Here is a 26,422-nt window from a genome sequence, read left to right as displayed (position 1 = left end):
ATAAAAACACAAAAAAAACATGGAAGCAGACAAACAAATTAAACTGATAAATGCAAAAAAAAAAAAAAAAAAAAAAAAAAAAGTCTTTAGCTAAGGACGAAACTAAGAAGCACACAAATAAATAAATAAAGCAACACAACAAGCCAAACAGCAAAGAAAAGTATAAAAGCAACTATAAGCACATGGCACATTTACATTTGGGACCAGTCCAGGTGGGGATCAGCCTGACAATTCCTTGTATTCCTGTGCAGTCCTTATATCATTTGGCAGACTGTTCCACACCCGAACGGCCTCAAACCTAAAAGAGTTCTTGCCATACCTGACTGTTTTTACTGTTGGTATTTCTAATGTGTTTTCATATCTGAAATTATAAGAAGAAGATTTTACATTTACTAAGGATCTAATATATTCTGGTGAGATGTTGTTTATCATTTTATAAGTTCAATAGCAACTGTTCTTAATCTGCTTAGGTGAAGAGTAGTTAGTTTAACTTTGTTTAATAAGGTTTCATAAGATGATTCATAGTCATTATAAACAATTCTTAAGCCACGATACTGCAATTTTTCAAGCTTTTCAGTATTTGATTTACTACAGAAATGCCACACGAGCGGACAGTAGTTGAAGTTGGATCACAAGAACAAATATCTTATTTCTACAGTGATGTAAAGTATATTTTGATATATCTGAGGAATTGTCTGAATTATTTGAAAATGGAGGCATTCAACCTCTTGCCATTTCTGTATTTCAGGTTTGTGTTAGATGATGGAGCACTGTATATATCAAAGAAAACTAAAAATCAAAGAACAGACTTGAGAAAAGGTACTGGTGAAAATAAGTTGTTTGTCAGTATAAAACTATAGGTTTTCAGTTTGTCCTAATAGTTCAGTAGGTAGATCACATGACTGTAAATCGTGAAGTGGAGGTTTTGTTTGGTATGTTCCCTGGATATAGCATATTTTCCCAAGACTTGGCATATGTTCCCCAGGTGTGTATATTCTCTGTTTGTGGCATTCGTTCCATGGCATGGGGTATATAATTTTCATTGATACAAACAGATACTCTCTATTTCACCAAAACTTAGTCCTATAATTTCTAAATAATTTCATTAGGAAAAGATAATACAGCAATAGTATGACTGTTAATCTCAACATATTAAACAAATTTCATGTTTGGAAATGCTTGTAGTTATTTCCTAGTTGTTTCCAGACTTTTTGGTGGCACTGATTTTCTGCATATTGATTGTTACAGATTATGTTTGTGTGGCAGACATTGGGAGGCTGGAACTCCTGCTGAAATCTAACACAGGCAATGATCCAGTATGTATTTCTTCATTTCTCTACTAAAATGTGTTATTAATGATCTAATATGAAAAGTTTGAGATAATTATTCAAAGATGATGACATATTTATGCTCTCCTCTTCAAAGAGGGGTACATTGTTCTGTTTATGTGAGTTGGTTGGTAGACCAATTGGTTTCTGATAAAGACCGGAGGACTCTGGGTTTTTTATTGTCAAACCTCGTAGGATGATTGCATGTGATTTGTAAATGACCCCTAGTGAGCCTGCCGACTAAGCTTAGGTGTAGTGCAGATATACGGATGGTGGGGCCCTTAGTTTGATCCTTCAGCAAGGTGTATGTCCTCCATGACGATTTGATTAAAGACAATAGCTGGAAAATGCTGGGCTTACAATAATCAAACTCCATTGCATATGGCCTTTAAAGTATCCCTGTTGTATTGGGGATAAGGCTAAAGGTCAAGGTCACAGTTATTGCTTGTAATTAGTAAATAACCCATATTGCTTTGTAGATCAGTAGGTGAAAGTTGAAGGTCACAGTGGCCTGAAGACTAAAAAATTTTTTCTGATCAGTTGCCGGAGAACGCTTTAAACATCATAGCATGACTGTCTATTGTCAGTAAATGACCCCAATTATTTTTAGGGTCATTAAGTCAAAGGTCGGTGTCACAACATACCTGAGGGTGGAAATTACATTCCCAGCTTCCTCCAAAAAGCCATTAATAGGGCTATATATGTATTAGAGACAGCTTTTGTTTTATCAGTCTTGTGAATAAAGTTGAATTGCCTAAAATTGATTCAATATTAAATTTAAAGTTCCATAAGGCCTAAAATTTTATGTTAAAAACAGATGGATCAACTGTCTGAATAGATGTTATGCATAATTACATGGTTGAAAAGTCACTACATATAATACTGCACATGAACTTTTACAGTTAGAGTCATAAAAGGAGATAATAAAAACAATAGATTCAATTAAACTTTCTACTGCGATCATAATTAATCAAACCTTTGACAAGTATAAGAGAAAACAATTATTGGAAATAGGATTAAACAATGTATGCCTGTTTCTCGTCAATTCGAGCTTTCTCATCAATTCGAGCCCTTGTGTTTTAGTAAAATTCATGCTCATGTAGCATGTTCTTCCGTCAGAAACTTGTGTCATTTACATTTTAAAATGCCTTTGGAAAATATTAGTCATAAAACCACTGAAAAATTGAGTAAATGCCTGTTTTAATATTTTGCATCAAAAATTTTTTATTTCAAAAGGAAATTACACAGTGGGTAATATTGTGAGCCCAAATTTCAAATTAAAAGCATCCTGAGCATATTTGGACTGTTGTAACAAGTGAACAAGAAGTCAGTCTTGATAGAAATTTGCTTCATTGAAATAGACTGTGCAAACATTAACACTGACCTACCAAACAATGGGCTTGAATCAATGAGAAAGTTTTAAAACGAAGTGGAGTTTGACCTCCTTCAGTCTCGTGCAAAAAAGTACATATAAAAGATAACATTGTAATTCTTATTGTCCATTGTTAAATGCAAATATTTTTGTAACAAAAAAAAATAAAATATTTAATTGAACAGGTTTACAAAAATATGCACAACCCTAAAAGATTTAAGAGGCTCGAATCAAGGAGAAAGCAGCATATTTTATGTTCATAATGAAAAATGTGGCAGCCACATTTTAAGCAAAGGCATTATGGGACTTTAAGTCCTGTTAGGTAAAGTACTTAGTTAGCTCAAGGCTTTGAAAAGTTACAAGTTTGATCCATAGGCAAGGTGTTTGTTCTCTGTGACTATTTTGATTTCTTTGACAGAAAATAATATGTCTTAATGTTTGTCCTCCACCTTTGATGTGTGTGGAGGAGTTATCAAATATTTTTTGGGGAACAAGTCTGCTCTGGCAGAAAATTCAGGAATACTGAACTTACTGCAGTTGAGTAAATTGATTTAAATATTTGGAGCATGAAATTACTGTGAAAATGTGTAAAAATTGCAGCATTTCCCAAAGACAGATCTACGAGTGTCATCCAATCTAGTAAACATTAGAACATGTGCTGACTCATGTCAGGCTTTGATAGAGCTGATCAAGTATGTCGCTGGTGACGGGGATCTTTATCCACCAGTTAAACAGGGAATGGATATACAGACAGATATAGACCTAGATACCAGTGTCAATGTAAGTTTGGGACATATCATACTACATAAGTATATGACATAGTGTTGTGTAGTGTGATTTTTGTGCTAGGATACAACCTAGATTTATGTGCAGTTGTTTCTATGTATAGAAAGTTTTGATAGCACCATAATCTTGTGAAAGTTTGCAAGGCTGATACATTTTTGGGGAAAAAAGAAAGTATGCAACATGATGTTAACTAAAATGTATATTTTTATTATGTTTTAATTTAAGTTTGACCAAAATGTATCCTCCAGCAGAACATATATTATAGTGTTTATATATTATGGATAGTGGGCTCTTCCTGAATTTTTCTCATAAAGGATGAAAAGCAAGAATCAAATTAAATACACAGGCTGAGTGTTACCATAATTTCAGTTCAAATGCAGAGTTTATGAGTAAATAAGTTAAAGGTACTATGGCAAGTCTTATAAGAAGAATTCAACAAAATGGGGGCCTCCGTGGCCGAGTGGTTAAGGTCGCTGACTTCAAATCACTTGCCCCTCATCGATGTGGGTTCGAGCCTCACTCGGGGCATTGAATTCTTCATGTGAGGAAGCCATCCAGCTGGCTTACAGAAGGTCGGTGGTTTTACCCAGGTGCCCGCTCATGATGAAATAATGCACGGAGGGGCACCTGGGGTCTTCCTCTATCATTAAAGCTGGAAAGTCGCCATATGACCTATCAGGTGTCGGTGCGACGTTAAATCCAAAAAAAAAAAAAAAAAAAAAAATTCAACAAAATGACATCATATTCATAATTATTCTGCTTTTTTATCTTAAAAAAGCAACGATGACCTTTTATTTACAGACTGAAGATGAAAATGATGAAGGAGGGCTAGAGGACCCTCCATTAACAAAATCCAGTATGGACCATGTCCATAATCTTATGTCTGAGGCCATGCAGGAATCTTCTGGTAGCAGTTCTACATCGTCAAAGGAAGGTCAGTCTCTTTTATCTTACAGTTAAATTTTCTTGTAGTTGTAGCAAATTTTCTCCATGTGACATTGAAATTCAGTCTATTGTTTGTTTTTTAGAAGGTCAATTTTAGACAGTGAATCAGTACTTTACATGTGTTATTTCAGCCTCACCAGACATTTCAAACACAGATCTTAAACAGACTGAAGTTTTCTTTGTTGCTGATAGTGGCGCTACTGGCTCCCCTTCTCTCCGTGATCCTATTGTGATAACTCAGAACATTGATGCCTCAGTAACCAGCAGTACAATGTCTGCTCGTCTGACTGGGTCATACAGTGAGGACGAGGATAGTGATGATTTCTGTATGATTGATGATACTGCCTGGGGGACAAGTGTAAGTAATGGTACTGCCTGGGGGACAAGTGTAAGTAATAGTTCACCATGGGGACAAGTGTAAGTAACGGTACTGCCTGGGGGACAAGTGTAAGTAATGATACTGCATGGGGGACAAGTGTAAGTATTGGTACTGCTTGGCGGACAAGTGTAAGTAATGGTACTGCCTGGGGGACAAGTGTAAGTAATGGTACTGCCTGGGGGACAAGTGTAAGTAATGGTACACCATGGGGACAAGTGTAAGTAATGGTACTGCCTGGGGGACAAGTGTAAGTAATGATACTGCATGGGGGATAAGTGTAAGTAATGGTACTGCCTGGGGGACAAGTGTAAGTAATGGTACTGCCTGGGGACAAGTGTAAGTAATGATACTACATGGGGGACAAGTGTACATAATGATACTGCCGAGGGAACAAATGTAGGTAATGATACTGCCTGGAGGACAAGTGTAAATAATAATACTGCCTAGGGAACAAATGTAGATAATGATACTGCCTGGAGGACAAATGTAAATAATAATACTGCCTAGGGAACAAATGTAGGTAATGATACTGCCTGGAGGACAAGTGTAAATAATAATACTGCCTAGGGAACAAATGTAGGTAATGATACTGCCTGGAGGACAAGTGTAAATAATGATACTGCCTAGGAAACAAATGTAGGTAATGATACTACCTGGAAGACAAGTGTAAATAATGATACTGCCTAGAGAACAAATGTAGGTAATGATACTGCCTGGAGGACAAGTGTAAATAATGATACTGCCTAGAGAACAAATGTAGGTAATGATACTGCCTGGAGGACAAGTGTAAATAATGATACTGCCTAGGGAACAAATGTAGGTAATGATACTGCCTGGAGGACAAGTGTAAATAATGATACTGCCTAGAGAACAAATATAGGTAATGATACTACCTGGAGGACAAGTGTACATAATGATACTGCCTAGAGAACAAATGTAGGTAATGATACTACCTGGAAGACAAGTGTAAATAATGATACTGCCTAGGGAACAAATATAGGTAATGATACTACCTGGAGGACAAGTGTACATAATGATACTGCCTAGAGAACAAATGTAGGTAATGATACTACCTGGAGGACAAGTGTACATAATGATACTGCCTAGGGAACAAATGTAGGTAATGATATAGCCTGGAGGACAAGTGTAAATAATAATACTGCCTAGGGAACAAATGTAAGTAATGATACTGCCTGGGGAATATATGTAAGTAATGATACTGCCTGGGGAATATATGTAAGTAATGATACTGCCTAGGAGACAAGTGTTAGTAATTATACTGCCTAGGAGACAAGTGTAAATAAAGATACTGCCTAGGGGACAAGTGTAAGTAAGGATAAATGGGGGACATAAGTAAGTAATGATACTGCCTGGGGGACACAAGTAAGTAATGATAAATGGGGGACAAGTAAAATTAATGATAAATTGGGGACAAGTGTAAGTAATGATAGATGGGGGACAAGTGTAAGTAATGATAAATGGGGGCAGGTGGAGGGGGGCAAGAGCAAGTAATAATAAATAGTAACAAGTGTAAGTAATGATAAAGGGGGGACAAGTGTAAGTAATGGTAAATGGATGATGAATTCACGATAATGTGTTTGGATAATAGTGTAAGTAATAACTTGATGATACTGCTTGGAGGAAAGGTGTAGTATTGATAACTTGATGATACTGTTTGGGAAAAAGTGTAAGTATTAATAAATCGGTTATACTGCTTAGGGTGGGAGAGGGAAGTAATGATATGTTAACAGTATCGCTTGGAGGAAGCTATGGTAAATAATGATAAAAGTAATGATGCTGCTTGGAAAGTGCAAGTTATGATAAACAGTGTATGATAAATAATTATACTTAAGAAAATATGTAGATACTGTTTGAGCTTCTGAAATAGTTTTAACTTTCAGAATTATTAAATTGGCAAACTGGGTGAAAGAAAATAAGTTTGTGGATGTATTAAGTCTGTTATAAAAGTTATGTAGTATCACATGGTATGTCTGTGAGAGAGATGATGGATTTTTATAGATTAATGATGTAATTGTAATGCTTTCTTTTTATTTATTTTTTTTATTAACTTCAAGTCGTATTCTTTTTCAGGCAAATGATGGGGAGCCTGCTATTAGAGTGTTAGTAACTGCACCAGTAGAAATCAAAGACAATCATTTCTCAAAACCTATTGGTCGAACAGACTTATTGAAAGCTCCAGAGAACTTTCCGCAGGCGGAGAGTCGGTACACACTGAAGGAGCTGACGTTGGTCTGGTATATTTACGGTGGCTCAGACCTAACAGAGGTGGATAGGGTGGTTAGTGACAGAGCCAGTACTGAAGTTAATTACAGGTGAAATTACAACATAACACATAGAATGGTCATAGGAATTTATCTTAAATAAAATCCAGGCATATATATTGAAATAATATTTTGACTTAAAAATTTATGTAATTACAAATTTTCTGTTCAATGCCAGATAATATGTTGAAGTTCTAGATCAAAAATGATTAACAATATTTGAGCCGCGCCATGAGAAAACCAACATAGTGCATTTGTGACCAGCATCCGCGCAGCCTGGTCAGGATCAACAGCGGATGCGCAGGCTGGTCTGGATCCATGCTGGTCACAAATGCACTATGTTGGTTTACTCAAGGTGCGGCTCATTTATCCTCTGTTTTATTTCAGGGAAGGTATGAGTGTATCATTCCACAGGGGTTCTCCTGACAGATGGTCTGGTCATGCTGGGGGGCGGGAAGTTCCATTAATACCTAGAGAAACATTGCTCACCAAAGGTGGACCAGGTAGAAACCATTGTCAGTGCATGGAGCTGCAGCTAACTAAAGTAAGTTAACCTTTATACACCGTCTAAACATATTTATAAGTTTCTCTCTCTCTGAATTTAAGTCTAATCTTATAATAGTTATGAAATTGGGAGAAGTTTAATTGTTTTATGTGCCAAAAAAAGAATTCACAAATTTCCAAAATTTCACAAGTTTATATGCAGGTATAACAGGGGTTATTTTCGGCCGTTTTTATAGCTGTTATTCGGCTATATTCCCAATGCCAAAAAGTATGTATTTTTCACAAAATGAGTGCAAAATTTCCCAATCTACATTCTGAAAGAAATTTCTTCAAAATTGCACAAACATTGACCAAATTATGGGCAATTTTGTAATGGAAGTATGTTAAAGAGGTTGTACAATGTGAAACAAGTGTATGAGAAAGTGCTTAAACACATCCTTACTATTTCCTATGGGACTAAATATTTCCTGATTTGGAACATTTAGGCGTCAAAATTCCCAATTTTGGGGGTATAGGCTATGTTCCCAAATTAGCTAGAAAAAAACCAGTATTAAGTTACCACCATTGTTGATACTGAATTTAAAGAGAACTAGGGGGGAAATTGACCAAGAAAAAAATAATCTAAGAATCTATTTCTTTATATATGTTCCAATTTTAACACATAGAGGATATTTATTTGTTTCACTGTAAGATTGAAATATTTTCAAAAGTGAACACCAGATGCTGTATTTTCATGAGTGACCTGGCCACAAGTGAAAATGTTAGATATGGTGTTCATGAGTGAAACATATTTTGATCTTACATGTAAAACAAACAATTTTTTATATCATGTTTTGACTATATTTACCCATTTTATATTTTCTTACCACTGAAAAATATATTTGATATTTTTACTGTTAAAATACCAGATATATTTCATTGTAATGTTTTGCTAATTCCCTGAAAAACATGTAATAATACACGATACATGCACTCTTCAGGTAAGGTTTCAACATGAGGAATATCCACTTACCACAGAACAGGCCTCAAGACAAGTGTTACTGATCAGTGATATAGAAGTCAGGGATCGTATCAAATCATCTAAAATGAACAAATTCCTTTACCAGTATTCATCAGATGATACACCTAGACAGACGTATGCCAACATGGTTTGTATTGTTTTAACTATGGTATCCTAACACTTATCATGCTGGACACAACTGATTCTGCCTTTGTGACCAGTGTAGATCATGATCTGCCTGCACATCCATGCAGTCTGATCATGATCTGCATTGTTCGCCATTCAGTCAGTATCTGTTTGGTAAGCACCCCTTTTGACAATAAATGGTACTGTCCAAATTGAAAGATGGGCAAGTCCATTATAGAAATTCAGCAGGGTAAGGTCTACACATGACTGTTTAGGCTTCTGCTACTGATTAGTCTAGAAATTATGAATTTCTTTGAGTAAGGCACACATGTGCACAATTTGGTCACAAAATATAGGTTTTTGTGATGGTTCTCTTCTGTGCCTTTTAGTACAGTGGCAGCATGGTCTTTGGATTTCAGAATCAAAAGTAAGTGCCATGCTTATCTGTTGCCACAGTGCTTATATCAGTAAATTTACTTGAAATTTCGGAAAAGAATTTATTTAAACTTTTCGAGCATGGTAAAGAACAGTAAATGAATTTCAGTGTGTATAAAACCATAACTGTTGCATGCATATTGAACATAGTAGTGCTTGACAACACTTGTTTCTTCTCTAACTAGTATGCATACAATTTGTTATTTCAAAATATTTCCTCTTCTTGCCAACCTTTTTCATGAAACATTTGCTTGGCAGGGAAATAACCATGTCCAGCATGGCTCTTGTTTGGCCTTTCCAATATTTCCTTCTGTTAATTGTGTCATATTATGAACTCTGTCATAGTTAATCTTGCTATTATGTACAGAACATTATTTATATTTCACTTGCTTTTATTATGATATAAAACACCAGGTACATGTGAAAGCTATCCACAGCAGACCTAATCCACCAGCAGCAGAAGAAGAATGTGCCCTCAAGGTTTCATTACAACCTATACGACTCAATGTCGATCAGGTAATATTACTTAAGTGTCTTTCTTTGTATAGTCAATAATAGTCTATACACAAATCAAAATTTGTATTACCTCTAGCTTTAAAAGTGCAGCAATTTTGTGTTCTCACAGAATAGTCATTTTTTGCTGATCGAAACCTCCAAATTCTATGCAAACGGGGACTAAGTTATTTTAACCAATGCTTAAACTGTGAAATTTAGAAGTTAGTTTACAGAATGATGATTTATTCTTGTTTTCCTTTTTAGGATACAGGGTTTTTCCTGAAATCTTTCTTTACTGACCTGGCTGGTGGAGAAGACACGAGTACCCCCACTTCTTCAGACAGCAAACCTGCCCCATCCCATCATAGTCACACGTCCCCACCCCCTCCTGTGATGACTGTAAATAAAGAAGATCAGAAAGAAGCAAGTCCTGAGGCACAAGATCTCCTCATGCAGTTTAATGATCTTACCAATGATTTACAGGTGTGTATACACTGTTACAAAATACTGAACACCCCTATTGTTCTTTCAGTCAGTAGGTCAGAGTGAGGAGGTGTAAGTGACCTTGATTGCCTTGAAGATGCTTTGACCTACAGCCATGAAACTTCATAGAATGATATACATTTGGTCAGTAGATGACCACTAATGAATTAGTGTCATTATATCATATTGAAAGCATACTTTACACTGAAAATTTCAAACCTGTTTACTTCATACAGGTCATCATGGAAGGTGTATAAAAATGCATGGTCTGTTAGTCTATATGTAAATTCATTAACTGGGTTGACCAAACGTCTAGCACATACCACAGCTGGGCTTCTTATCAGCCTAGCAGCTTAGTATGTAAACTAGCAAAGAGCTCTTTGTCTTGTATGACTCTCTAGTCTGCAAGTTACTTTTTAGCCCTGACAGATTTTCTTTCCTGCCTCAAAAGTACCATATTTTCAGAGTATATAATGTTCATAAATAAACCATGTGAAATATTAATGTTTATTTATGTTTATCTTCCATTCTGCAGGCCAGTTTTAAAAGTAGTCTAGGGACCAGCTCACTTAGTGAGGACACCAAACCAGGATCCATGAAGAGCAGTGTATCTAGTGTGGGAACCATCACTTCAGAATCTGCAAGATCTGCACAACCTGTCTTCTTCAAGTAATAAATTCCTGTTAAGATACAGGCATACTTCAGTTTTATTCTAAATATTGACTTACATGTAATAATTCATGGTAGTGAAGGTGCAACTAAGATTAAATTTTTATTGTCAAGAAAATTAGAACCTTTACATTACAGCTGATTTCCTTGATGAAACTATTGACAAGGCTTGTCTTCAAATTCCTATCAATTACCTTGACTTCAGGGTTGAGGAGTTCATAATGTTTGTTAGGCTGCACTTGTTTCCTTATTCATAATGCTCAATTGGCTGCACTTGTTTCCTTATTCATAATGCTCAATTGGCTGCACTTGTTTCCTTATTCATAATGCTAAGTTGCCAGCTCTAGTTTACATAGATCATGATGTCATTTGAAATACAATGTATGTGCATTTTACCTAGTCCCAATCTGTGACTCTAGTTACCTCCCAAGCAGCCACTATTAAAAATTGGCATAGTTTAGGTACTTGAACTTCAGCCTTTCAGACATGATTGCAAGCACAATGATGATTTAATGGCGAAAAGAAAAATATTTCAAATAGCAAATTTATTCTTGTGTTTGTCTTGTAAAATACACAATATGTCACATCCTGAGCACTTCGTAGTTCCTGAAGAAAATCACCCACTGACCTACATTATTGATTTGTTTTTCGCCATTGGTGACGTCACAGCTTTATTACGTCACTATTGGCGCATTTCATTCATAGTCAGGTACCGGTACCCGATGAGCTCAACATCCTAGGCTAATTCTAATAGTATTAGCGCAATATTATTTGTATATTTACCTCGGTCTAAAGATGAATTACAAAATTTGAAGACAAAACAAATATTGGGAGAAAACTATTCACATATATTCGCATGTGCGTGTTCGTTCACGAACACCCTGAATAAACTTTGGTGAACAAATCGAGTATGACTTCACACTGTGCTAAATGCTGTACGTTCATGTATGTATATTTGATAGCTGTTTTTCTATACTTTTTTATACAGATAATGTCAAATAACATTTCTGTTCAATAGATAAATGTATTACCTACAGCAAATTAAAATATTTCTTTCGTTTTTCATTCTATGAAGCTTATAATTCATGTTCATATTTTAATCACTAATGATTACGCCTGTGTTCGGACGCGGCTGAGTTGGACGTAATATCAGACTGACATGAAATGAAAGTGATAATTACGCCACGAGTTGGCCTACATTTTACCATACATTGACCATGGAAAACATTGTGAAGTGACTCAACAATACCCACTGTTTCATCAGTAGCCATTTAGTGGATGATTTAAAGAATTGAACCTGAAAAAACTATAATTGAGCCGTGCCATGGGAAAACCAACATAGTGGCTTTGTGACCAGCATGGATCCAGACCAGCCTGCGCATCCGCGCAGTCTGGTCAGGATCCATGCTGTTCACTAACAGTTTCTCTTATTGTAATAGGCTTTGAAAGCGAACAGCATGGATCCTGACCAGACTGCGCGGATGCGCAGGCTGGTCTGGATCCATGCTGGTCGCAAACCCACTGTGTTGGTTTTCTCATAACGTGGCTCATATTTTCCCTAAAAACTGGGATTCTTTTCTGAACTAAAAGTTTAGGAACCGTATCGTGGTCCCTGAAAAGAATGGGAAGTAGTCTATAAATTTCGTACCTGTCTCTTAGAGGTGCAATAACATAAATTATTGTTTGTATATGTATGCGTATAATTACAGACTTTTATCATTTTGGACATTTATACCAATTATATATGTAAAGATTAATTGGTATGAAACACAGTGCATGTTTTATGTTTGTTTCTATTACAGATCATTTGTGTTTTCCCCAGATGTACCCATTAGATTAGATTACCATGGAAAGTTTGATAGAGAACATGTAAGTTACTGGTTTCCTATTAATTATTTTCACATAGTGTTACCTAGCATTTACATCTTTATGGTGGATTTAATTGGTATATGTAGGAAAGCTGTAGGTCTATACTTTAAAGTTGATTATTTGTATTTGACAAGAAAAAATAGACAAGATAAAACTTTAAAGATTGTGGTTATATTCCATCATAAATGAATAATGTAGTTTTATTTTATGCTTATTGGTGAAATACTGGAAAATAGCAGTGAGATATAAATCGATATCACTCACAGTGCCGAAACTTCTTTTTTTCCAGATAAATTATCTCCCTTGAAATATATATTCGTTAATTACCTCCCTTTGCTGCCTTTAAATTACTGGATTTTACTAATACTGAAGTCATACATGAGTCATGAACTGCTAGACAATCCTATATAGAACAGGCTAGCTATATAATTAAATTTGCAAAAGAAATAATGTTACCTTTGTCCGCTTGGTTGCTAGGCCTTGCCATAATTTCAAGTAGCTACAGATATATGTGTGTTCCCTCTACTTTGTTCCATTGGTTCACTATCGTTTGGTAGATTTTACTTGCGACAGCACATTTAGTTGGTTGTTGTCTTAGTTAATTATCACAAGACATCAACTCAACCTTACGTAATATGCCAGCATTTACTTTCCCACTCCGAGCCCAGCCAGTTGTGTTCCAACTTCCATCCATTTTGTTACGCTATGCAGCTCCTAGATCAATATTTCCTAGCTATTTCTATTGAATCCATGATGATATTTAATTCTGCAGCTTGATTTTCCAAGGACATACGTATATTCCACAGTTGTTTAGATTTTTCGTGTTGTTTTTTTTTTTAATCTGACCTTCAGCGTGTGTTTTGGTAAACAAAAGACGCTTCCGGTTATTCAACGAACTGACGGATTGACCCGAAAAGATTTAATTATGCTTCTACTTAACTACCGGCATTTGTCAATGTCTCTGTTAGCCGCGGACTGTGTATTTTTACACAAAATATTTAAATGCAGTTTTTGTTTGTCGCCTTTTGTTTTTAAAAACAAAATGGCGTCGTGTTGATTTAATGATCCTAATCACCAATATTCGATATTAATGTGCCTAAGTGTCCATGGTAATTTAGCGGATGTATCATATGTAACACGGTAGCTTAAATAAATCCAAATTTCGTCATAAAATATTGGATTTATATGAAGATTTATGCATGTAATAAACAGAAAATTCGTTGATCTTCACAAGCTAGCATAAAATAAAAAGAAAATTTGTTTGTTTGCAGTGAGATATCGAAATATATCATCACCGATAAGGGAGACAATTCTGATATTTTCACTCAGGCTCCGCCTTCGTGAAAATATTCAATTGTCTCCCTTATCGGTGATGATATATTTCGATATCTCACTGCAAACAAACAAATATCCTCTATATATTCCATCATAAATGAATAACTAGTCTTTACTGTTGTCTTTAGGGAGCACTAGCTGGTCTTGGTGGTCTGGTGTCCTTGAACAGGTCTGAACTGAGACTAAAAAGTTTGACGTATAAGCAAGGGTAAGTTAAATATACTATGGGACATGTTGCTGTTTGAACAAAGCATGCTTTATGTAAGGAGTCAAGGACAGTTCAAACACTTTGAATAAATACACTATTCCCATTTCTTATTATCTAAAGTTTCTTCAAAAATGGGTCATTTTAATTAATTTTTGTGCCCCCGTGCATATAGCAGTTGAACTGTCCATTTGTTCATGCACAATAATCACCGGATTTGGTTGATACTCACACTCAACAGTCCTTTAGCAAAATCTACAAACTGGCCTCTATATAAATGACCATGACCCTCATATGACCTTCACCTTCAAACTTAAAACCTTAATGAACAACGTATTTGGCCCTACAGCCAATATGAATGACCCAATTTAGTTCATACTCGCACTTGTGGTAAGACCTACAAACTGGTCTATAGATGTAGATTACTTTGATCAAAAAACAGTATCTTTGGTCATACATCTGAGGGCATGATTTTGCATTTTTAAAGTGCAGCTCCTTGTTCAGTTTTATGTTCCATTACATGTTGTAGTTGCTTTTAAACACAGTTGTTTGATCTTGATGATATAATTAGTTTCACAGTAATGTTGATACACAACATTTTTCTAGAAATTATTTTGATGTTGCTTTTATGATCTGAAACCAATTAATTTTTTTTTTTTTGGTATTTCAGGTTGTTAGGTTCTGACAAGGTTGTGTGGTTCTGTTTGAATGAGTGGCTGACAGATATCAAAGTAAATCAACTACCAACAATATTGGGTGGATTGGGACCAATGCATTCTATTGTACAGCTAGGTATGCCTATGAAACCATCTTTCCTGGTGGTTAAGATCATTTGCGTCAAATCACTTGTCCTACACAGCTGCAGGTTTGAAACCAAGCTTAGGAAGTGGATAATCATTTATGTGCTATCTAGCTGGCTTGCCTGTCTACACCTGTGCCTAATTGTGCCTAAAATTGTTATATGGAGATGCAACTTGGGTGTGGGTGTGTGTGGGGGTGGGGGGGGTCTTCTTACACTTTTAAAATTTAAAAGTCACAGTATTGTCATGTGACCTAAAATGTGTTTATGCGTCTTTAACCCAACAAAACAGATCAACAAAAAACATGTATTTTGTTGTTGTTACAACAAATATGGTTGCCATAGCAACAAAAGACCAGGGGCAAGATCTGATCATGTAATCCCAAGTACAATATAATTATATATTCTGACTTAAATTTCAAAAGTACAAGATTTTTTCATGAAGTGTGGGATAAGATAGAGAGCAGTATGGAGAAAATGAGACCATTTTGTTCTTGGATCTGTGATTTGTCAGTGGCCCCATACATCCATCCGTCACAAAAGATATTTCCTGTATTCACTTTAAAAGTATAAGAGATGTTCTGTGACAATGCTTTACTTTTTGGCCCTGGAAGCCCTGTTAATACATTTTGTTGGACTGTTTATATTTTAGCACATGGAGTAAAGGATCTATTCTGGTTACCTGTGGAACAGTACAGGAAAGATGGTCGGATAATCCGGGGTATACAAAGAGGGGCCACATCATTTTCCATGTCTACAGCTATGTCAGTGTTAGAACTGACCAATCGGGTTGTTCAGGGTGTTCAGGTATCTATTGCTGCTTTATATCTGTAATAAAATCCTCTTACAATGTATGAGTATGTGTATATATGAAGCTTCTAAAAATTTGTTAATTTGACATCTATTTATATAATATGAACATAATCCCATTTTGCTTTAAAGTGTAATGTCAGTGAAATTCCATTAAAAAACTTTTTCCAGTGGTGTGCAGAGCAAACTTTTGATATTGTGTCACCCGGACCAAGAAGGCGGGGCTTCTATCCCAGACAGCCATCTGACATCAGGGAGGGTGTGTCTAATGCTTACATAGTTCTTCGAGAGGTAAATTCCTAATTGCATATTTTTCTGGTTTTTAATAGCTGCATAGTTCTTGACAGTTTTGAAATTCAGTAATAATAGAAAAAAATATCATCTGTAAAACAGTTTTGAAAAATCAAGGATTACAATGAAAATGTGTTGAGTAAATTGAATTGGCTATAGATTGGCAATCAGGAAAATTGTGGGATGTAAATATGTGGAGAATCACTGGATAGCCAAATATGTCAGTAGATTATATTGTAACATATTTGTATGATAAAAAAACAAAAATGTAGTAATGTGCTCATGGAGCCATCATTGGATTTACATAGATTTGCAAACAGTAAATAATTTTTCCCATTTATACTAAAACATTTATTTAGTATTTTTACTATAAAGAAAATTATTTCCTCTACCATTCAATAAATACCATTATTTATTTTCAGGGATTTTCTGACACAGCTAGTGCAATGGTTGAGGTGGCTACAAAAGAGCATGAAACAAAGGGTATGATGGGAGCTGTGGGTGGAGTCTTGAGACAGATCCCGCCCACTATAGTCCAGCCCCTTATCATTGTACCAGAGGCCACCTCAAATCTGATTGGAGGATTGAGAAGTCATCTGAAACCAGATGTGAAAAAAGAGGATGAGGATAAATGGAAGGAAGAAATTATCGATTGAAAATCTGATGGTGCTAAATAACTTGGATAGACATAAAGCGAAAATTAACACAGCAGGGAGTGCAAAACTTCCTTAGAAATAAAACTAAGTCAGAAGGAATCCTCTAGAGTCAAATAAAATAGGGTAAAAATGGTGTGTAGTAAGAAGTCAATAATATGGCAAAATGTTGCATCACTCCAAAATATTGTCAGTTGGGGTATCCTTGTTTTGGAAAAGTGTGTAATTATTTTAAACTCATTTCTGTGTAAAAATCTTTAAACCTTTGTTTGAAAGATTATGATAACTTTTTTCCAAATTGCAATTTTTTTCTTTGATTTCTGTTTTATTCATGTTAAAAATCATTCATATAGATGCCAGGCAAATACCCAAAGATAAGATATTTAAGTGAAAGATTGGCATTGGAGATCCTAAAAAAAATACAAAGTTATTTGAGTTTATAAAAAAAAGGATATCTTAGTGGTATGTCATAGTAAACAAATAGTATGAAAGTGTTTTTTCTCGAGTTTCGTGTTGATTTTTTACAAAAAATTTTTACAAAATACAAAATTTTTACAAATTTCTTTTAGCTCAATCTGTCACAAAGTGACAAGGTGAGCTTTTGTGATCGTGCAGTGTCCGTCGTCCATTGTCCGTGCGTCCGTCCGTGCGTAAACTTTTGCTTGTGACCACTCTAGAGGTCACATTTTTCATGGGATCTTTATGAAAATTGGTCAGAATGTTCACCTTGATGATATCTAGGTCAGGTTCGAAACTGGGTCATGTGCGGTCAAAAACAAGGTCAGTAGGTCTAAAAATAGAAAAACCTTGTGACCTCTCTAGAGGCCATATATTTCAAAAGATCTTCATGAAAATTGGTCAGAATGTTCACCTTGATAATATCTAGGTCAAGTTCGAAACTGGGTCACGTGCCTTCAAAAACTAGGTCAGTAGGTCAAATAATAGAAAAACCTTGTGACCTCTCTAAAGGCCATATTTTTCACGGGATCTTTATGAAAGTTGGTCAGAATGTTCATCTTGATGATATCTAGGTCAAGTTCGAAACTGGGTCACGTGCCATCAAAGACTAGGTCAGTAGGTCTAAAAATATAAAAACCTTTTGACCTCTCTAGAGACCATATATTTCACAAGATCTTCATGAAAATTTATTCAGAATGTTCACCTTGATGATATCTAGATCAAGTTTGAAACTGGGTCACGTGCCGACAAAAACTAGGTCAGTAGGTCAAATAATAGAAAAACCTTGTGACCTCTCTAAAGGCCATATTTTTCATGGGATCTGTATGAAAGTTGGTCTGAATGTTCATCTTGATGATATCTAGGTCAAGTTCGAAACTGGGTCACATGCGGTCAAAAACTAGGTCAGTAGGTCTAAAAATAGAAAAACCTTGTGACCTCTCTAGAGGCCATACTTGTGAATGGATCTTCATAAAAATTGGTCAGAATGTTCATCTTGATGATATCTAGGTCAAATTCGAAACTGGGTCACATGTCATCAAAAAGTAGGTCAGTAGGTCAAATAATGAAAAAACCTTGTGACTTCTCTAGAGGTCATATTTTTTATGGGATCTGTATGAAAGTTGGTCTGAATGTTTATCTTGATGATATATAGGTCAGGTTTGAAACTGGGTCAACTGCGATCAAAAACTAGGTCAGTAGGTCTTAAAATTGAAAAACCTTGTGACCTCTCTAGAGGCCATACCCTTGAATGGATCTTCATGAAAATTGGTCAGAATGTTCACCTTGATGATATCTAGATCAAGTTTGAAACTGGGTCACGTGCCATCAAAAACTAGATCAGTAGGTCAAATAATAAAAAATAACTTGTGACCTCTCTAGAGGCCATACTTTTTATGGGATCTGTATGAAAGTTGGTCTGAATGTTCATCTTGATGATATCTAGGTCAAGTGTGAAACTGGGTCAACTGCGGTCAAAAACTAGGTCATTAGGTTTAAAATTTGAAAAATCTTTTGACCTCTCTAAAGGCCATATTTTTCAATGGATCTTCATGAAATTTGGTCAGAATTTTTATCTTGATGATATCTAGGTCAGGTTCAAAACTGGGTCACATGAGCTCAAAAACTAGGTCACTTTGTCAAATAATAGAAAAAACGACATCATACTCAAAACTGGGTCATGCGGGAACAGGTGAGCGATTCAGGACCATCATGGTCCTCTTGTTTTTTAAAGTCAGACTTGAATGGAATGCATTTTACCAGTGTGTACATTTTGCTAGGATTTTAAATTTTAAAAGCCACGATTTGTTACCATAACCAAAATCATTGCGATAGAAATAGTTCAGTAAACAACAAAATAGTGGAGATTTGTGGGGCAGCAGAATCATAAGAATTATCAATAAGAATAAACATTGAGCGTTGTTTGAAATTGCTTGACTGTAAAGTGCAAGTGTCTCATACCTGTTCTCATTTATTTTCTATTAAAGTATGTGTTCATGTTGATTGTACCCAGCATATGTTTGTGATGCTTTGTGTAACCAATGTCCTAGTGCTCTATATTAAAACCTAGTCACCAGCTTAACCTCGTGTAACCTTGTATGTCTTCAGTTTGTTCTGTTTTTTTTTCTGTCTGCACATGTTAAGACAGTTGTTTGAAATTTCATTATTGTTTCAGGTACTGAACTGGAATCAAAACATTTTCTGGATTTGTGTTTATTTACAACAAAATACAAAGGTGGGGAAAGGGTACTAAACAACCAACACCGGGATAGGTTAAGACTCTTTTAATTGTAAATAAACCAGTTTTGGTCTTACCAAGACCTTCTTCAGCATAAAATGATTGAAATTTTTAGGCACTAAAGTATACAAAATGTGCCACACATTTTTGATGTATGTTACTATGTTGTGTTTATTTAGTGTGAATGACATAACATAAAATTAAAGGTTTTACCAACCATCTGTAGATTTGTAGACCTCTTTAAGAATTTGTGCTCTGAAACTAATATAGACATTTCAGCATTTAAGAAGTAATTATGGTGTTACAAATGCCATGGCTCAATATTAGATATGCTAATTTGCCGATACACAGCTTAGCTGTGTTTAAATCTTTGTTGTTTTGTTGGATAGTTTGGGTATTTTTGACTACATTTAATCACAGTAGTGTTATATGATAGATTGAATGCATTTATATTTAATATTGATAAAATAAATTGTTTTCTAGAGTAGACTTGTTGTTACAATAAACACACTAGGTTATATAGTAGGTGTAAATTCATGCTGTCTCACCAGTTTTTATGCCCCCGAAGGGAGGCATATAGTTTTTGAACCGTCTGTCTGTCTGTCGGTCTGTCAGTCTGTCGGTCTGTCGGTCTGTCGGTCTGTCAGTCTGTCAGTCTGTCGGTCTGTCCGCAATTTTCGTGTCCTGTCCATATCTTTGTCATCGATGGATGGATTTTCAAATAACTTGGCATGAATGTGTACCACAGTAAGACGACGTGCAGTGCGCAAGACCCAGGTCCGTAGCTCAAAGGTCAAGGTCACACTTAGACGTTAAAGGATAGTGCATTGATGGGCGTGTCCGGTCCATATCTTTGTCATCGATGGATGGATTTTCTAATAACTTGGCATGAATGTGTACCACAGTAAGACGACGTGCAGTGCGCAAGACCCAGGTCCGTAGCTCAAAGGTCAAGGTCACACTTAGACATTAAAGGATAGTGCATTGATGGGTGTGTCCGGTCCATATCTTTGTCATCGATGGATGGATTTTCAAATAACTTGGCATGAATGTGTACCACAGTAAGACGACATGTCACACGCAAGACCCAGGTCCGTAGCTCAAAGGTCAAGGTCACACTTAGACGTTAAAGATCATTTTTCATGATAGTGCATTGATGGGCATGTCCGGTCCATATCTTTGTCATTCATGCATGGATTTTAAAATAACTATGCATGAATGTGTGACACAGTAAGACGATGTGTCGCGCGCAAGACCCAACTCCGTAGGTCAAAGGTCCTAAACTCTAACATCGGCCATAACTATTCATTCAAAGTGCCATCGGGGGCATGTGTCATCCTACGGAGACAGCTCTTGTTATAGCAGCTTTTCCCTTCTCTCCTGTTACATTTTGTGTAACTAGTTATACATTTTATTTCTGGTGAAAGGCACAGTATATACTTACCCTTATCATGCTGGACATGGCTGATTCTGCCTTTGCGACCAGTGTAGATCATGATCAACCTGCACATCCATGCAGTCTGATCATGATCTGCACTGTTAGCTATTCAGTCAGTATCTTTTTGGTAAGCACCCCTTTTAACAGTTAATGGTAGTGTCTAAATTGGAAGATGGACAAGTTCATTATAGAAATTTAGCATGGTAAGGGCTAAGAATGGGTCTGCAAACAAATGAAAACACTGAAAAGGAGAGACTTGTTTTGAAAAATTTTGTTTCAGTGTTCTTAAAAGTAGGGGGAAAGTATACAAGTGATGACCACTGTAAATCTTTACTCTACTGTTTGACCAAATAATGTAATAATACCAGAAATTGATCAAAGAACAAAACAATCTGCCAATAGTATTTTAACTCCTTCTGGTAGAGAAAATGTTAAATGTAAATAAAGAAAACAAACAAACACTAAGGACCTTAAATAGATTTTGCAGGTAATCATTGCAGTTAGTTGTAGCTATACACATTAATAAGGATTATCTTTTGTTGACATTATAAATTTTAAGTCAGTTTATTTCACAGATTTTCTTTCCTTGTATTGATTTTTATATTGTAACAAGTAATAATGTTTTCTGAAAATTCTTTGATGTTCTTTGCACTTTGGTGTGTATTCCTTTGATCTAATTAGATTTATTATGTATTGTAAACATCCAATTTGTGTATTATTGTGTACACATTATGTCTACTAAAGTGTTAACTGTATGTGTAAATAGCCAGGGCTTTCATGTTTTTATTATGTAAATAATCAAGTTGTCTGAACTGTTAAAGAATTTGTGATGCATTTTACTCATGTGATTTTTAAGTTTTAGATGTCAAATATCCAAGTTTTTCATGTTGTTACTGCATGTGTGTGATATATGAAGAATACTTCATGAAAAAAATGTGAACATGTACATGTATCTATAGGGCAGCTGCGTCATTTCATTTTGGTATTTTACTTTGCACAAGCTTGTCATTTAATCTTAAATGCTATGTTGTAGCTTCTATAGGGAGGTTATAACTTTCAGGTGTCTGCAAGCCTGTTGTTATTTAAGGTTGTGCTGAATTTAGTTGTGCTGTAATCTTTCAGGCAAATAGTATGGTAGTGTTCTGGGTTGGAAGAAGTTTGGCTCTATTATGAATGATATATTTGTGTAAAGTCATCGTTTTCATTACTATTTAATTTTTTTTGGTTGCTTTTGAGTTTGTTCATTTCACTTAATTTGAATTTTCTTGTTTTAATTTCCAATAAAACATGTGTTTCATTAGCAATAGAGGGAGACTGTTTTATTCAGTATACATATGAGGATTTTGTTTCAGATGTTATGAAAACTGTCACACGGAGATTAGATGAATGATCATTTATCAAGCAGAAACTTTCTAATTTAAGACAAATAGATTGGAAGTGAACTAGTTCTTACAATGATAGTAAACTCTATGACAAACTACAGTCGAACTTCGATGGCTCGAACTCAAGGGTCCCGTGGAAATTAGTTCGAGTTTTCCGTTGTTCGAGCCATCCAATGGCGGCCATTTTGAATTTGGGAATTCGAGGGCATGATGTGTTACAAACCTTACATCGTAATATATTGTCATATTGTACCTAAATGTGTGTATGATATGATGATTAATAAAAAACGAACGCTGCAATATGCTTTATTATTTATTTTCAAACATGACATAGATACGAAAATAAAACACAGATAAAACACTTATATCATTATAAGAATTTTGGCGAAGACAGCATCAAATAGAAAGACATGAATAGCAAACCTTTATGAATCATAGTTTAGTGCAATTATTATCAAATATATTGCATTCCAGTAGCCGACTAAGCTATCCCCCCGTGTCCGGGTCCTTTACTAAGTTGTTCAGCCATGCTAAAGCAGTATGAATGTTGACATCGGATCTCCCGATTTTATGCAGTAAAAATAAAGACAGACACTGCTCAATTATTTTAAATATTTTTATTCGTATAAATCAAAGCCCATTAAAGCATTGCAGTGAACGAAAGTCACTTTGTTTAATTTGTTTGTCGTATACCGGCGCTAATTACATAAGCGTGTGAAAATTACGCACGCGCCGGTTAAAGGGGGAAGTTTGGCGAATGTCAGGCAGAGGTGTGAAAAACTTTGTAAATACAAGCCATTCCGGCGACAAATTGTCTATTCGACTGAATAGGTGTAATTATCACTGTAATTAAGCCAAGGGGACCACCAAATGAGTTCGAGAGTTCGAATTTTCGAAGTTCGAGCTATCCGAGGTAGAACTATATAGAATAAAGAAGAAATAAATTCGGGACCAGGCGAAGAGTTCGAGCGATCCCGGGTGTTCGAAAGATCCGAGTTCGAGCCATTGAAGTTCAACTGTATGTATTGAACTCTTGGAAAGTTTTCTATACATACGCCATGAAGTCAGTTGACAGGTCAATAACAGAGGGATGCTGGTGGGTGGAGTCATTCAATTAAGGCTGCTATTGTCGGCAATTACGGGTGGGCGGAGTGAAAAAGGGGCATTTTTAGAGTTTTAGGCTGCGTTAGGACAAGTCTGTGGGGCTTAAAAGGGCCTTGCGTCACGCCAGGCTAAATAGCGCTAAATGAAACACTATGAAGGGGTGTAGTTTTCATGTTGTGTGTTCAACAGTCTGTTTCCCTGCCGCCACTTACCTAACAAATACATATTTGATGGGGGCTTTTAGTTCAACAAATTGTCTTGCTATGTCTGTTTTCTAAACAGTCTTGAAAGTTTTTTGTTGCTGTTGTGATCCTGGTTGTTGAGGCAGTCTGTGAAAATTGTGCTTACCTTTTACCTTTGCTACCTTTGCCTTCATAGTCTTGAAATCTTTGTTATTAAACTGTTATTGGTATGTAAACAGTGTATTAATCTGTGATCATTAAATTCTGAAAACTGATAAAGCAGTCTTGTGTTGTTCTTCCCTGTTTACAGTAAACTGTTAACAGTTCAGAGTTAGTTTACTATTTGAAGACTAGTGAAAGCTATTCTACTCACTGTATTTTTAGCTCACCTGAGCACAAAGTGCTCAACGTGAGCTTTTGTGATCGCCCTGTGTCCGTCGTCAACAATTTAACTGTTAACACTCCAGAGGTCACAATTTTGGTCTAATCGTAATGAAACTTGGTCAGAATGTTACCCTCAATAAAATCTTGGGACGCGTTCAATATTGGGTCATCAGGGTTCAGAAACTAGGTCACCAGGTCAAATCAAAGGAAAAGCTTGTTAACACTCTAGAGGTCACAATTTTGGCCCAATCTTAATGAAACTTGGTCAGAATGTTACCCTCAATAAAATCTTGGACGAGTTCGATATTGGGTCATCTGGGGTCAAAAACTAGGTCACCAGTCAAATCAAAGGAAAAGCTAGTTAACACTCTAGAGGTCACAGTTTTGGCCCAATCTTAATGAAACTTGGTCAGAATGTTACCCTCTATAAAATCTTGGACAAGTTCGATATTGGGTCATCTGGGGTCAAAAACTAGGTCACGAGGTCAAATCAAAGAAATAGCTTGTTAACTCCATACAGGTCACAATTTTGGCCCGATCTTAATGAAACTTGGTCAGAATGTTACACTCAATAAAATCTTAGACGAGACTGATATTGGGTCATCTGGGGTCAAAAGCTAGGTCACCAGGTCAAATCAAAGGAAAAGCTAGTTAACACTGTAGATGCCACATTTATGACCATATCTTAATGAAACTTGATCAGAGTGTTAATCTTGATGATCTATAGGTCAAGTTCAAATCTGGGTCAGGAGGGGTCAAAAACTAGGTCACTAGATCAAATCAAAGGAAAAGCTTGTTAACACTCTAGAGGCCACATTTATGACTGTATCTTCATGAAACTTAGTCAGAGTGTTAATCTTGATGATCTTTAGGTCAAGTTCGAATCTGGGTCATGTGGGGTCAAAAACTAGGTCACCGGGTCAAATCAAAGGAAAAGCTACTTAACACTTTAGAGGCCACACATGAAATGGTTATCAGCACTATTATACAACAAGGGGGTAGCTTGAGTGCCAGTATAGGTTTAGAAGTGCTAATAACATCGTAAGGAATGTCATTGCCATTTGATGAGTTGTTTATTATATATCTAAACACAATAAGGATTACTCGATTACTTGAACCAGTTAATTAGATAAATTATTGATGTTAAAAAATTTTTATGGTGACATAACAGGGTAAAATATTATGGCAAAAATATATTATTATGCCAGCTTTGGGTTATATTGCCTGCTACTGGCTATTTGGCCTGGGTTGCAGGATTATGACCTATGCAGTTTTGTTAGCTAGTAGAACTATGCATTCGCTTCGGCATCGCCGTTGCCATTGGTTAAAGTTTTTGATAAAGTCAAATATCTCTGTTACTATTAAAGCTATTGACTTGAAACTGTAAATACTTATTTACTATCAAAGTCTACACCAGGAGTAACAATCCCATATAACTCTGATTTGAATTTTGACAGAGTTATGCCCCTTTTAAACTTGGAATTTTTTGGTTAAGGATTTTGATAAAGTCAAATATTTCTGTTACTATCAAAACTTTTGACCTGAAACTTAAAATAGTTAATTACTATCACAGTCTACACCAGGAGAAACAATCCCCATTATTCTGATTTGAATTTTGAGTTATGCCCCTTTTTAACTTAGAATTTTTTGGTTAAAGTTTTTACTGGCAAAGCTCTACTTCAGAGTCAAGCACAGAAAAGTCGAGCATGCTGTCTTACGGACAGCTATTGTTACTATTTATAGTAAGGTATATAATAAGAATTAATATATGCAGCCATAAAAGTGCCTAGAGTGAAAACAATGTTTATAAGTTTCTTTGAAGCATGCAAAGTGTTAAAAAGTGCATTATTTTGACAAGATGTAAGCAAGAATTATGGAACCTGCTCTGTGAGATCATTTTCAGACTTGACTAAGTGATGAGTTAAAAAAACATTCAGCCAGTATAGTTTCTGAGAAACCCGCCTTACATGCAATGGAATCAAATTTCAATGTAGAAAAAAGGGACATAATTCTAAAATAAAAGGGCAAAATTCTAAAATAAAAGCTAGTTATTTAACTTGCCCTATGATGACAAAGAAAAATGTATCATTGAAAAACAAACATCCCCTAGCAGTTTCTAAGAAACATTCATACATGCAAAGCTTTAACCAAAATTTTGTACTTTGATGAATGTTACTTGTCATGTAAAATATTTCAATCTTGCATGTAAAACACTCATTTTCATTTTATGTGCCTGAAGGGATATATCATGTGATAGAATATAAGATTCTTTCTCTGGTTGTAGGTGCAGATGGGAATATCCGGCTTCAATAGTAACTATTCTAATCCTCGAACTTGATGTGGAGATTGGTCATTGGCAGTGGATAACCCCTATTGATTTTAAGCTCTGTGAAGGAAAGGTCAAGCCGGATATTCCCATCTGCACTTACAGCCGATGATAGAATCTTTATGTAGTAGATAGCCACTATTGA

The 26,422-nt window shown here is 35.7% G+C and overlaps 1 protein-coding gene across 1 annotated transcript in view; it reads left to right on the top strand.

The window, feature by feature from the left end:
* Nucleotides 1–23,846, top strand: part of LOC123529687 (autophagy-related protein 2 homolog A-like) — a 125,168-nt gene extending 101,322 nt beyond the window's left edge. The window contains exons 26-42 of the mRNA XM_045310136.2: nucleotides 749–819; nucleotides 1,249–1,316; nucleotides 3,301–3,480; nucleotides 4,288–4,420; nucleotides 4,563–4,789; nucleotides 6,902–7,143; nucleotides 7,480–7,636; nucleotides 8,577–8,744; nucleotides 9,572–9,673; nucleotides 9,917–10,135; nucleotides 10,671–10,804; nucleotides 12,607–12,673; nucleotides 14,137–14,216; nucleotides 14,884–15,005; nucleotides 15,665–15,819; nucleotides 15,994–16,113; nucleotides 16,536–23,846. Coding sequence (XP_045166071.2) covers nucleotides 749–819; nucleotides 1,249–1,316; nucleotides 3,301–3,480; nucleotides 4,288–4,420; nucleotides 4,563–4,789; nucleotides 6,902–7,143; nucleotides 7,480–7,636; nucleotides 8,577–8,744; nucleotides 9,572–9,673; nucleotides 9,917–10,135; nucleotides 10,671–10,804; nucleotides 12,607–12,673; nucleotides 14,137–14,216; nucleotides 14,884–15,005; nucleotides 15,665–15,819; nucleotides 15,994–16,113; nucleotides 16,536–16,769 — 2,479 coding nt within the window. The 3' untranslated portion in view covers nucleotides 16,770–23,846. The remainder of the gene's footprint in view (nucleotides 1–748; nucleotides 820–1,248; nucleotides 1,317–3,300; nucleotides 3,481–4,287; nucleotides 4,421–4,562; nucleotides 4,790–6,901; nucleotides 7,144–7,479; nucleotides 7,637–8,576; nucleotides 8,745–9,571; nucleotides 9,674–9,916; nucleotides 10,136–10,670; nucleotides 10,805–12,606; nucleotides 12,674–14,136; nucleotides 14,217–14,883; nucleotides 15,006–15,664; nucleotides 15,820–15,993; nucleotides 16,114–16,535) is intronic.
* Nucleotides 23,847–26,422: the final 2,576 nt, after the last annotated feature.

Source organism: Mercenaria mercenaria, chromosome 1 (assembly GCF_021730395.1).
Source record: "Mercenaria mercenaria strain notata chromosome 1, MADL_Memer_1, whole genome shotgun sequence".
Classification (NCBI taxonomy): domain Eukaryota; kingdom Metazoa; phylum Mollusca; class Bivalvia; order Venerida; family Veneridae; genus Mercenaria; species Mercenaria mercenaria.
Note: the sequence above shows the minus strand (reverse complement) of the source record. Positions and strands in the feature narration are given on the sequence as shown.